The sequence below is a fragment of the Setaria italica genome, chromosome III, assembly GCF_000263155.2.
Source record: "Setaria italica strain Yugu1 chromosome III, Setaria_italica_v2.0, whole genome shotgun sequence".
In the NCBI taxonomy this organism is placed as follows: Eukaryota; Viridiplantae; Streptophyta; class Magnoliopsida; order Poales; family Poaceae; genus Setaria; species Setaria italica.
This window is the reverse complement of record NC_028452.1, coordinates 24,453,584-24,467,703: the sequence shown is the minus strand read 5'-3', so window position 1 is coordinate 24,467,703 and position 14,120 is coordinate 24,453,584. Positions and strand designations below refer to the sequence as shown.

General features: G+C 54.2%; 1 protein-coding gene across 1 annotated transcript; it reads left to right on the top strand.

The window, feature by feature from the left end:
• Positions 1-10,977: 10,977 nt before the first annotated feature.
• Positions 10,978-11,481, top strand: LOC106804205 (elongin BC and Polycomb repressive complex 2-associated protein-like). Its single transcript, XM_014804860.1, has 2 exons — positions 10,978-11,079; positions 11,161-11,481. Exons 1-2 carry the CDS (start codon positions 10,978-10,980, stop codon positions 11,479-11,481), a joined length of 423 nt encoding a protein of 140 aa, XP_014660346.1.
• Positions 11,482-14,120: the final 2,639 nt, after the last annotated feature.

The following is a 14,120-nucleotide window of genomic DNA, read 5'->3' as shown; positions in this document are numbered from 1 at the left end:
AATTACTCTACTTATGATAAGGAGCTTTATGCTTTAGTGCGCACTTTGCATACTTGGCAGCACTACCTTTGGCATCGCGAGTTCATAATTCATTCTGATCATGAGGCTTTAAAACATATTCGTACCCAAACAAACCTGAACCGTCGTCATGCTAAATGGGTAGAATTCATTGAGTCTTTCCCTTACATTATTAAACACAAGAGCGGGAAGGAAAATGTCATTGCTGATGCTTTGTCTCGTCGCTATACCATGCTGTCCCAGTTAGATTTTAAAATCTTTGGCTTGCAAACTGTGAAGGATCAATATGTGGACGATGCTGATTTTAAAGATGCTTTCGCCCATTGTATTCATGGCAAACCATGGGGCAAATTTCACATACAGGACGGGTTCCTGTTTCGCGCTAACAAGCTATGTGTTCCAGCTAGCTCGGTTCGTCATTTGTTGTTACAGGAAGCGCATGGAGGCGGTCTCATGGGGCACTTTGGCATCTACAAGACGCATGAAGTGCTGGCTGCCCACTTCTTTTGGCCTCGGATGCGCGTTGATGTTGAGCGCCTTGTTGCACGCTGCACTACTTGCCAAAAAGCTAAGTCACGATTGAACAACCATGGTTTGTACATGCCTTTGCCTGTTCCTACTTTCCCTTGGCTTGATATTTCTATGGACTTTGTTTTGGGATTACCTAGAACTAAGAAGGGGAGGGACAGTATTTTTGTGGTTGTTGATCGTTTCTCCAAAATGGCTTATTTTATACCTTGTCATAAGACTGATGATGCTAGCAATGTTGCTGAATTGTTCTTTCGCGAGATTATTCGTTTGCATGGTATTCCAAATACAATAGTCTCTGATCGTGATGCTAAGTTTCTTAGTCATTTTTGGAGATCACTGTGGAATAAAATGGGAACTAAATTGCTGTTTAGCACCACTTGTCACCCTCAGACTGATGGGCAAACTGAGGTGGTTAATCGAACCTTGTCCACCATGCTTAGGGCTGTTTTAGATAAACACTTGAAACGTTGGGAAGATTGCTTGCCTCATGTTGAGTTTGCTTATAATCATGCAACGCATTCTTCTACAAAGATGTGTCCGTTTCAGGTTGTTTATGGTTATATTCCTCGGACGCCTATTGATTTGTTTGCACTTGATGCCGAGGACGCCCCACACATAGATGCCGCTGCACATGTTGATCAAATGATTAGCTTGCATGAGCAAACTCAACAAAACATTGTTGCTGCTAATGCTAAATATCAGGTTGCGGGTAGTAAAGGGAGAAAACATGTTACTTTTGAACCGGGTGATCTGGTTTGGTTGCATTTGAGAAAGGATCGTTTTCCTACTTTACGTCGTTCTAAATTGATGGCACGTGCTGCTGGTCCTTTTAAAGTGCTAACCAAGATTAATGATAATGCTTATATCCTTGACCTGCGGAGTTTGGTGTATCCACAAGTTTTAATGTTGCAGATTTGAAACCGTATGTGGGCGAAGATGAGGATTTGCCGTCGAGGACGACTTGAGTTCAAGAAGGGAGGGATGAGGAGGACACCACGAGTATATCTACACCAGCAGCACCTCAGGTGCCTCCAGTTGCTCCTCCACCTCAGGTGCCTACAGTTGATCATCCAGTTGGGCCAATCACTCGGGCCCGTGCGAGAGAATTAAACTTCATCATGCTGCTAAGGAACAAAGGCCCAGCGGAATAAGAAGATGGCCCAACAGGGCAGCCCAGGTGGGGTGCCTAGGGTTGGGAGCCGCGGCCCTCCCCCTGGTTGCGCGCGCCCCCTCCTCCCGTGGCGCCTCCTCCAGACTCCAGGGGCTGCGCCCCCTTTATTTAGTCGGAGTCCCTTTTATTTACGACTTGAGTTTTGTTTTACATCTAGCTTTAGCTACTCTCGAACACGCGCAAATACGCGCTATCCTTGTGTGATTCAGAACTCCACCTTCGAGTGATATTTAGATTGCTCGCCTCTTTTTCTTGTTTGTTCTTCGATTGCGGACAGGAATCGATCTTCGTGATCAGGCTGATCTTGCGCTGGCAAGGTTGGTAACCATAGGAAGTTGGTTCAGCGATTGCATTGGCGCTTCGGGTTCGCTCGTCGTAGTCGGATCGTGAGGGTCTACTTCCACCAAGTCGAATTTATCTCCACTCACCGAAAGATCGGGCACTCCGACTCTATCATATGGGAACTCGACTATGAACCTTTGAAAATCCCTCTGTTTCGGTGTCAATGGGTGAAACTTACTGGAGGAAGCGTAACGACAGACAAATATGGGATGACAATAGTGAACCTCAACAAGATTGGATACAGAGACGAACCATTTGTCATAGCCAATGATGTGACTCAAGTTTTGTATGCGAAGGACATGTCAAGCAAACCAAAATAGAAGGGTGCTAATAAGTCAGATGACCAGCCAAAGCGCCACATAGTTCTTCCAATGAAAAAAAAATCGTTGGAGTTTATGATCAGTTGATCTTCCTCCATTTTTAGTCAAGGTTGACCCAAGCATCTTGTTATCCAAAGAGGACGCTCCATACTTACGCCACGATCACAACCAAGGGAGGTTCGTCAAGAGGAAGGTTAGTAATGTTCCATTAGATGATGTTGTGTAATGTATCAGAACCATTATGTTGTGTTTTGTGATCAAGTGATAAATTAATGTAATAACGCATTGTAATGGTATGTAATACTATTTGCAAAAATCTCACTTTATCAAACAACAACTGATTTTTGCATGGTTAAATATTAAATATTTTGTTTTTTAGCATTATTAAATATTAAACAATAAATTTAGATACAACTAAACAAGTACATGACTAAGTCATGGTAAACATGTTAATAACACCACATGCACTATTTTTCTAAATTTTTGCATGGTCAAAATATATATTTTTTCTAATTTTAAAGTTAACATAAGTATTATGACCATTATAACCTATTACTAAGTTAAAATTAATAACTTTACTATATTTGATATTTGACTACATTTAATATTTTTATAGTGTATATCTAATCAACATCAAGCTAACAAATTATTTTTGCAAATTTAATGAATGTTATTTGATTTACTACGCAATAAATTAATACAATGGCATTTGTAAAAAAAAGAAAATAAAAAGATGTTTAGGCGGGAAGCCAGAACAGTGGGCTACAAAACCCTTTAGTACCGGGTGATAAGAACATGTAGTACTAAAGGGGGCAGTTTTGTTTTGGCATGCTCTGCCCCCCTTTAGTACCGGGTGGTGGCCAGCACCGGTACTGGCTACCACCCGGTACTAAAGGCCATTTGTAACGCTACTAAAGATCAAAACCCCATCCCCTTCCTCCCAACACTTAGCCACATTCGCCCTCGATGTTGTCGCCGCTGGCCTAGCTCCTCCGATTCGAATCCTTTGTACTGCCGCCCCGACACCCTCCGGCTCGTCCACGCCGCGCGCTCCCGTCAGCGCTGTCCCCGACACCGGCGCCACCCCTCGACCCACCTCCCTGGCACGTTGTCCGGGCCCCGACACCACCAGCGCCAGCCGGCTGCCCAACGCGGCCCTTCCCGACACCGGCGCCCCTCCCTGACACCGACGCCACCCTCGATCGCCACCTGGCTCCCTTCCTCTCCCGACAACGTCGCGGGCCCTCCCCGATCTTCCCGACGTACGCACCATTGGCCCCTGCTTCCCCGACGCCGCTAGCCCTACTTCCTCAACACTAGCGTTGGCCGCCCCCCGGCCCTCCCGACGCACCGCTGGCCTCATCCCGGACAATGCCGCCGCCTCCACTCCGTCGGCGCCTCCTCCTCTCCCCGACGATGCTGCTGGCACGCCCTCTCCTAGAGCTCCCCTACACGCCACCTACCCTCCTCTCCCCGACGCGCTGGCCGCCATTCTCTCCCCGACGCGCCGCTGGCCAGCACCTCCCATACTCCGCCACCAGCACCTCCGGCCTCCACGCACGAAGGCCGGCCGCGGGCTCGAACGTCTGGCTGCTCACGTAAGCCCACGGTCGACTGATGTCTATGTATAATATTATCTCAAATGTAATATTATAGATCAAATATAACTTTATATATATTGTGTATTAGAACTAGTATATATAAAGGACAAATACGAAATAATAATATAGAATCAAGAAACAGAAAAGAAAATGAGAAAAGAAACAGAAAAGAAAAAGGAATTTAGTACCGATTGGGGAGACCAACCGGTACAAAATTGGCTTCGGCCACGCGCAACCGGGCAGCCAATTTAGTACTGGTATCCCCATTAGTACCGGTTATTTGAACAATACCGGTTGACCGGTACTAAAAGAGGGTTTGGACCTGATTCTGAAGGCGCTTCCCCAGCAGTGGTAGCAGCGGGTGCGAAACTCGGTGGTAAGAAGAGGATAGGGGCGGGAGGTTGAAGAGGACCAATGATCATCAGATTGTGCTCAATGACTATAGAATTCTAGTGATGGGTACCCTAGTCGGGCATTTCTTTTTCTGATAAATTAAAGCTATATAACTTATTATATATTTTCTTTTAGTTAGGCTATTCCCAGTGGGGAGTTTCATCTTGTGGTTTCCAAGAGTGACATGTCATCAAAAGAGGTTTGAGTTGATGAGTGAAACCGATCCCCTCAATGCAAAGTTTCATTTCATGATTTCATAGGCTACGCATACCATTTAATCAGTAATCACTACTACAAAAGCGATTCATAGGAGCGCCCTATTTTTTGTAGGGGTGGGCGAAATTGCTACCCGCTCCTACAAAAGGAGCGGGGCTACTGTAGCAACCAGCCCATCTCTAGAGAAGCATTTGTAGGGGTGGGTCACGGGGTGACCCGCCCCTGAAAATGACGTCTATTTCTAAGGGCGGATGATGACATGGCTCGCCCCTAGAAATGCTCCCATGAAAATAAATTTATAACTTTTTCATATGACTTCAGATGAAGACAAACTTTACATCAAAATTGTATACCTCGACAAGGCCTAAAACTTTGTAGTTCAAAAGTTTTTCTTTTGAGATTGTTTAATATCCATTTAAGTTCTCTAGTTTTGAAAACTAAATCTTTTGAAGTTTCAAATGACTTCATCTATACAGAAGCACTACATCAAACTTGTAGAGTTCAACAAGACCTAAAACTTTGAAGTTGACAAGTTTTAAATTTAAGATTCTTTAATACTTCAAAATATTATTATATGTTCTCTAGTTTTGAAATATACAATTTTTGAATTTTTCAAATGACTTCAGATAAAGAGAAGAAGCTCTTTGTATAAAAGTGGTACAGCTAGACGAGACGTAAAACTTTGTAGTCGACAAATTTTTCATTTGAGATCATTTGGTGGTCACAAACTGTTGGGGGGAAACGTTAACGACCTCATAATGCCCCTTAAAATAACAATCATGAAGGCCCCGGCCCACATGCGGTAATGATGATTACCACCGACCCAGCATGGGTAGGGAATATCCCGCTCCGTCTCGCCCGACCCAGGGCCCTGGGGTCGGACACTGCCGACCCCTCGATGGTGAAACTCCGCCTCGCCCGACCCACAGTCCCAGGGTCGGGTGCGCCCGACCCCTCGCTGCAGGGCTCCGCCTCGCCCGACCCTGGGCGTAGGGGTCGGACTCATCCGGGCCCACAAGACAATGGTCCGCCTTGGGCATAGGCCGGCAGACGAGGGCGCGGATCTCGTGGGCCCCCCACCGATCTTGCCACAAATGCGCTGCGGCTCTAGCACGCAGAAAGGCGCCCGCGCCCCTCGACGTGACCCGCCACAAGTACCCGGGCGGAACACTGTATCCACGACCGCACAAGATGCAGTGGTCGCGGGTCCCCCTGATTCGCCATAGGGCACTTATATCATGCGCCACCTGGCACAGTAGGGAGCGCTGCCCGTTCTCGCACCCAGCGTATCCGGCGACAGGGACATGACGTCCATGTTCCATGGGACGTAAGCAGGACAACAGGGGTCAACCGTCTCCCCCAACATGAACAGTTGCCACGACCGGACACCATCATCATGCCCGGCGGCGACGGTCGCCCGGAGGATCGGCGATAGGATCCGGCGGCAGCCACCCTCCTTCGGTGGCTGCGCTGACAGGAGTCGAAGGCCGGAGCAGGAGGCGGCGACTCAGAAACTTGGTCCTTCTCCTTGTACTTTACTTCACTTAGCTTATCTCTTTTACTTCTCCTAACACCCAGTCTCTCCTGTAACCCTGAACCCTCCTTGCGCTATAAAAGGAGAACCAGAGGCCCCGAGACCGGGAGGACTCTCAAGCCAACAGAACCCACACACTCACCTCACGAGCATCAGTGCACACCCAAGAGACTTGGGACCGGCTCCCTCTCTCGCCCGTTTGTAACCCCTACTACAGACCCCGCGTGGGTAACACGAGCAGCTCCTTATACTGGACGTTGGGCTTTCCTCGCCCGAACCAGTCTAACCCCGTGTCTCCCCACGCCACCATCCGAAGCCTTACACGCATAAAAGAAATTTACTAGCCGTAGTCTTGATCCGTTAATCTTGACAACGACAGTTGGCGCGCCAGGTAGGGGCCTTTGCGCGTACATCACCGGCTTCAGATGGCAAGCCACGACGCCAGCTTCGCTCCAGGCTCCCTCGTCCCCTTTGGGAGCTTGGACTTCCTCACCTCGGGGGAGGGGATCGAGCTGATCCCTCTCCTTGTCTTGCCTGCTCGCCTCGTCATCTCTGGCTCCACCGCCGGGATAGTGGCGAGCGGCCGGGCGCGCGCCATGGGGTCCCCTTCAGAGGAGTGGCCCTTCAGGCTGCGCAATGCCACGGCGACCTATGGTTGTCTCCTGGCGCAGTTCATGAACGTGCCGCCCGCGAGCAACGAGCTCGTGGGCGTGGCGAGGACAACCTCCAACGCCGGCTCCAACAACGGGACCCACCACCTCTTGCGCGAGTGCTTCATGGCCGACGCGCACTCCGAGGGATGCAATGATGATGGCACCGAAGGGGGGTAGCGCACTCCTCCACCACGCACCGCAGCTAGGACTGGGGCCCTTGCCAGGGTCCCGGTGCGGCCACGACAGCCAGAGGTGCGCGTGGTGCCCCAGCAGGAGGTCAAGGGCCCCACAACGAACGCGGGGCACGACAACGGGCGCGCCACATCCAACAACACATTTGCGCGGATGAAGATCAACCTCAGCTCTTCGCCTACGCCAGCCAGAATATTGCCGCAGCGGTGGCCCTGCTCTGACGACTCCCCGAGCCGACGACGCCCGAGGAGCGTCAGGCGCACCAGGAGGTGCGCAACCTGCTCGAGTGCGCCATCGTCCAGCAGGCAGAGAGCTCCGCGTCCCGACGACGCGGGCAAAACGCCAGCAGGGCAACGCCCACTGCACCTCCTGAGAGGCAGGGGGAGTCTATCGACCAGCCTCCACCTAGGGCGAACCGGGCCGCGCCCGCTCGACGGACACCGCCACCCACAGGAGGCAGGGCTCAGTCCGTTCACCGGTGCGTCGGTCCTGTCCGCGTTGCCCGCGACACTCTGGACGCGCGAAGACGCTCCCGCGTGGACAGGGAGGATAGAGTGGACTGCGGCTATCATGTCCACCGTGGTGGCCGCTACGACAGCGAAGAAGATCGCAGCCCGAGCCCCGACCCAGTGGGGCCCAGGACCTTCTCCACATGCATCCTGAACGCGCCATTCCCGTCGTGCTTTAGGCAGCCCACGAATGTGGCCAAGTATTCCGGGGAGACAAACCCCGGGTTGTGGCTCAGCGACTACTGACTTGCATGTTAGGCCGATGGGGCGGATGACGATCTGTTCATCATCCGCAATCTCCCGCTCTTTCTGGTTGACTCGGCGTGAGCCTGGCTGGAACACATCCCTTGGGGTCGGATCCGTAGCTGGAACGACCTGAAGGAGATCTTCGAGGGGAACTTCGAGGGCACGTACATGCGCCCTGGCAATTCCTAGGACCTCAGGAGCTGCCGCTAGGGGTCAGACGAGTCCCTCCAGGACTACATCCGATGTTTCTCCAGGAAGCGCATCGAGCTCTCTAACGTCGTGGACGCTAACGTAATAGGAGCTTTCCTGGCAGGAACTTCCTGCCGCCCCTTGTCCACGAGCTGGGATGCAGGGGCCCGCGGACCACGGAGGAGCTCCTCAACATTGACACCAGCTTCGCCTTAGGCGAAGAGGCTGTCAGGGCGATCTTTGATCATTCCAAAGGCAAGGCGAAGCGGGAGGAGGATGCCGACGAGGGCACCTCCAACCGCCAGCAAAAGAAGAAGAACAAGCAGTGGCGCAAGGCCCCCCTCGTAGCCGTTGCTGAGCGCAAGTGGGGACAGCCGCCCCCTGAGGGCACCCCCGGCTTCTTCAACAAGCTGCTCAAGGGACCATGCCCGAACCACGAGTTCCCCGCTAAGCACGCCTACAAAGACTGCAACCTCATGAAGAGGTATTTTGTAGGCAACCCAGTGAAGGGCGACCGGAGACGGAAGCCCGAGGAGGAGAAGAAGGATGACGAGGAGAAGGAAGACGGCTTTCCCAAGGTGGACGGCTGCTTCATGATCTTCGGCGGGCCGGCGGCTTACGACTCCAAGCGCCGCCCGAAGCTGGAGCGACAGGAGGTCTACGCGGCTGAGCCCGGCCTTCCTCGATTGGTCGGAACCCGCCATCACCTTTGACCGGTCCGAACACCCGGGGCACGTCCTGCAGCCAGGACGCTACCCGCTCATCGTCGACCCCATTGTCGGCACGACGCGCCTCACCAAGGTGCTCATGGACGGAGGCAGCGGCCTCAACATCCTCTACGCAGAGACTCTCGACGCCATGGGGATCGACCGCTCCCGCCTCCGTCCCAGCGAGGCGCCATTCCACGGCATCGTGTCGGGGAAACGGGCGATGCCTCTCGGGCAGATTGACGTGCCCATCACTTTTGGGACTCCTTCTAACTATAGGAAGGAGATCCTCACCTTCGAGGTAGTGGGTTTCCGTGGAACCTACCACGCCATCTTGGGGCGGCCGTGCTACACCAAGTTCATGGCCATCCCCAACTACACCTACCTCAAGCTCAAGCTGTCGGGGCCCAACGGGGTCATCACCGTCGGCACGTCTTTCCAAAAGGCGTACGAGTGCGATGTAGAGTGCTGCGAGTATGCCGCAGCCATCACCTGCACGGAGGACCCCGCGGTCCAGCTTGCGGAGAGCGTCGAGGACCCGCCCAACTCCAAGCAATCCGACACCTCCTTCGAAGCCATCGAAGGCGTCAAGGAGGTCCCCCTCGACCCCAGCAGTTCCGACGGCAAGACCGTACGGATAGGCGCCGCCCTATCTCCCAAATAGGAAAGCGCGGTCGTCGACTTCCTCCGCACGAACAGCAATGTTTTCGCGTGGAAACCCTCGGACATGCCTAGCATCCCAAGGGAAGTCGCCGAGCACTCCTTGAACATCAAGGCCAGCTCCAAACCGGTGAAGCAAGGCTTGCGACGCTGCGACGAGGAGAGGCGCAAGGCCATCGGCGAGGAGCTTCAGAAGCTTTTGGTGGCTGGATTCATCAAGGATTTGTACCACCCCGAGTGGCTAGCTAATCCTGTTCTTGTACGAAAAAAGAATGGGAAATGGAGGATGTGTGTTGATTATACCGGTCTCAACAAGTCATGTCCAAAGGATCCGTTTCCTTTGCCACGTATAGATCAGATAGTTGACTCAACCGCAGGGTGAGAAACCCTTAGCTTCCTTGACGCATATTCCGGCTACCATCAGATCGTGATGAAAGAGTCCGACCAGCTCGCGACCTGTTTCATCACCCCTTTCGGCCCCTATTGCTATGTTAAAATGCCGTTCGGCCTCAAAAACGTGGGGGCTACATTCCAGCGATGCATGCTTAAGTGTTTCGGGGACCTCATCAGGCGAACCGTTGAGGCTTACATTGATGACATCATAGTCAAGTCCAGGAAGGGTGACTAGTTCATCCCTGACCTCGAACTAGCCTTCGAATGGCTAAGAGACAAGCGCATCAAACTCAACCCTGAAAAGTGCGTTTTTGGGGTTCCGAGGGGCATGCTTCAGGCTTTCATTGTCTCCGTGCGCGGGATCGAAGCCAACCCGGAGAAAATAGCGGCCATCAGCGACATGGGGCCGATTCGAAACATGAAGGGAGTTCAGCGCGTCACGGGATGCCTGGCGGTCCTGAGCCGCTTCATCTCGCACCTCGGCGAACGGGGGATCCCCCTCTACCGACTCCTGAAGAAGACCGACCGCTTTGTGTGGACCACCAAGGCCCACGAGGCGCTTGACCGGCTCAAGAACCTCCTGACAAAGGCCCCGATCCTGATCCCGCCGACCGACGGGGAGCCACTCCTACTCTACATCGCGGCGACCACCCATGTGGTTAGCGCGGTCCTAGTGGTGGAGCGAGAAGAGGAGGGACATGCCCTCAAGGTGCAGCGCCCGGTATACTTCGTCAGCGAGGTCTTGTCCGAGTCCAAGGTCTGCTACCCGCAGATCCAGAAGCTCATCTACGCCATCCTCATCACGAAGAGGAAGTTGCGCCACTACTTCACCTCTCATCCCGTGACGGTCGTCTCGTCATTCCCTCTCGGCGAGGTAATCCGGAATCAGGACGCCACAGGACGGATCGCGAAGTGGGTGCTCGAGCTCATGGACCAGGGCATCACTTACGCCCCCCGTACAGCCATCAAGTCCCAAGTGCTCGCCGATTTTGTTGCGGAGTGGACGGAGATCCAGACACCATCGGAGCCGGAGAAGCAGGATTACTGGACGATGTACTTCGACGGATCGTTGATGAAGGCTCGCGCCAGAGCGGGTCTGGTGTTCATCTCTCCTCTCGGTGTGCGCATGAGGTACATGATTCGCCTCCATTTTCCTGCATCTAACAATGTCGCTGAGTACGAGGCTCTCCTCAACGGGCTTCGCATCACCATCGAGCTGGGCATCCGGCGGCTGGACATCCGTGGCGACTCTTAGCTAACGTCGAATAAGTCATGAAGGAGTGGAGCTGCCACGACCCCAAGATGGCGGCGTACTACAATGAAGTCCGCAAGCTCGAAGACAAGTTCAACGGACTAGAGATCAACCACGTCGCAAGGCGTTCCAACAAGGCAGTTGATGAACTGGCAAAGGCGGCATCCGGCTGAAAGCCCGTCCCCGACGGCATCTTTGTCAGCGACCAATACCAGCCCTCGATTCGTTACAAGGAGCCAGGAAGGGTCGGCGATGCGCCACCCACCCCGGACTCGGGCGCCGACCCGGAAGAGGTCGGCAACGCGCCACCTGTCCCGGACTCGGACGCCGACCCTGGAAAGGTCGGTGACTCTCCATCTGGCCTGGACCCGGAGGCCGACCCCTCCAACCCCGAAGTCATGGAGATCGACGCAAACCTGGCAATAGAGCCCAACCCCCCGCCTGACTGGAGAGCCCCGTACCTCAACTACCTCATCCGCGAGACGCTCCCGACGAACAAGACGGAGGCATGCAGGATTGCACGTCGTGCCAAATCCTTTGTCATCATCGACTAGGAGCTCTACAAGCGGAGCCACACCGGCATCCTCTAGCGCTGCATCCTGATCGAGTAGGGGAAGGCGTTGATTCAGGACATCCACGTCGGAGCCTGCGGCCACCACGCCGCACCAAGAACCCTCATCGGCAACACCTTCCAACAGGGCTGGTACTGGCCGACGGCAGTAGCCGACGCCACCCACGTGGTGCGCACCTACGAGGGGTGCCAATTCTTCGTGCACCAAACCCATCTGCCCGCCCAGGCGCTCCAGACCATCCCCATCACATGGCCCTTCACGGTCTGGGGACTAGACCTCGTCGAACCCTTCAAGAAGATGCCTGGGGGCTTCACCCACTTGCTTGTCGCCATCGAGAAGTTCTCAAAGTGGATCGAGGCATGACCCGTCATGCAGATCAAATCCAAGCAGGTAGTACAATTCTTCACCGACATCATCCATCGCTTCGGAGTCCCCAACTCCATCATCACGGACAACAGCACGCAGTTCACTGGGAACAAGTTCCTCAAGTTCTGCGACGACCACCACATCCGAGTGGACTGGTCGGCCGTGGCACACCCCCGCACGAACGGGCAGGTCGAGCGGGCTAACGGCATGATACTCCAGGGTCTCAAGCTACGGATCTTTGACCGCCTCAAGAAGTTCAGCGGCCGGTGGGTCACGGAGCTCCCTGCGGTCCTATGGAGTCTGAGGACGACCCCCAGTAGGGTGACGGGCTTTACCCCGTTCTTCATGGTCTACGGGTTCGAGGCAATCCTCCCCACCGACCTGGAGTACGGGTCGCCGAGGGTCAAGGCGTACGATGAGCAAGGGAATCAAGCATCGCTCGAGGACACGCAAGACCACCTCGACAAAGCGCGCAATGTAGCCCTGCTGCACTCAGCCAAGTACTAGTAGGCCTTACGATGATACCACAGCCGCAAGGTACGAGGTCGAGCCTTCAACGTCGGTGACCTGGTGCTTCGCCTCGTCCAGGACAACCGAGGCCGGCACAAGCTGACCCCTCCATGGGAAGGTCCCTTCATCGTCGCGCAAGTACTGTGACCAGGTACGTACAAGCTGGCGACCCCCGACGGGCAGATCTTCACCAACGCTTGGAACATAGAGCAGCTAAGACACTTCTACCCTTAGTTATTGTTTCCAAGCTTGTACATACATACTTTTGTAACTTGTTAATTCACGGAAAAGGGCAGTTTTGAGTCGATCCCGTTCAAATTTCGTGCCAAACTCAGGGATATCCGACCCTGGCTCTGCCCCAGGGTCACATATCCCTCGGGGGCTATCAGGGGCTCCGGCCCAAGTCACTTGACGTCTTCTCAAAACACCATTTCTCCGAGCCGATTCTCTTCCTAAAACGTTTGGGCGTGAAAAGGAAAGAGTGCAAGAACGACGCTCAGGCAAGACTGATCGGACTACGAAAAACCTATGCCCCAGCGGCTACGGTGCCTTCGCTCATCAACGCTTACTGACGCGCCCGACCCACACTCTAAACTTTCCAAACCCAAAAAACAAGAAAGAGGATCGAAAACTTTTTTCAACAAGTTATAGAAAAGGCCTCTGCGGCCATCACAAAAGCAAGTTCAAAGTTGACTAACATATTTACATATTCTAGGGCATCTAAGCCTGACGCAGCTAACTCGTCCCCGGGTCCTCCAGCGGGATGGCCTCATCCTCCAGAAGCTTCGCCAAGGCCTCCCATGGGTTGAGCACCGATGCGTCGATCTCGTCCAGCTCGGCCTCGGAGTAGCCGAAGGCACACCTGCTCATCCCGGCGAAGTTGATTAAGGAGTAGTGGGAGCCAAAGACGCCGAAGGCCCGCCTCACGCCGACGTGAAGTGCCTCCCGAGTGATCTCACGGGCCCGTCGGTACGCCCCAAGGACACGAGCCACCAACGAACTCGTCCCCTCCCCTGGACCACGCCGAGGCCATCGCAGACAACGCGGACCGCGTCCCGCAGGTTGCCGTGCTCAGCGCGCTCTGCTTTGAGGATCTCCCTCAGCCGGGCAAGTTCATCTGTAAGGTCCATCCACAAAAGTCCACCAAGTCAGAAACCATCGCAACACCGCAAAAGCAAAGAAACGAGAAGAGCCTTACTCTCGGATTGAGCCTTTAGCTCACGCTCCCGATCAAGCCCCTGGGCCACGGCGGTCTGAAGCCCCTGCACTCACACGTGGAGCTGACTGACCTCCGCCCCAAGCTCGGCCGCTATCTTCTCGGCCTCAGCCTTCCAGATCGCCTCGGAGCCCCGCTCCTGCCAAGCCTTCTGCCGCTCGCGCTGGATACGCTCGACGGTTTTCTGAAGGGCCTCGTAGTCCCCCTTCAGTCGTGCGAGCTCCTCGGCATTGTGGCGGGCCTTCTCGGCAGCAGCCTGGAACTCCTTGAGATCGAGGCGAGCCTTCTCGACGACGGCCTGGAACTTGTCCTCCGCCCGCCGCGCGTCCTCCTGCGCCGCCTGCTCGCGCCTGCGCAGGTCGGTGATGACCTGCTGAGCGGCGGCGACCTGCGCGGTCAGCTCCCCAGTCTGCTACCTCTCCACGGAGAAGCGATCCCAGAGCCTCCGCTCGAGTCGGAGGAAATCGGATTTCCCCCAGCTGCATTCCTGGAGGGCCTATAAAACAAATTATACTCAGCAATGGAGGAA

What these genes read in the sequence shown, in the direction of transcription:
- LOC106804205 (XM_014804860.1), top strand. Translation starts at nt 10,978, where the DNA reads ATGGCGGCGTACTACAATGAAGTCCGCAAGCTCGAAGACAAGTTCAAC. An exon ending in ACAAGGCAGTTGATGAACTG is followed by an intron (nt 11,080 to 11,160) that starts GCAAAGGCGGCA and finishes ATTCGTTACAAG; the next exon opens with GAGCCAGGAAGGGTCGGCGA.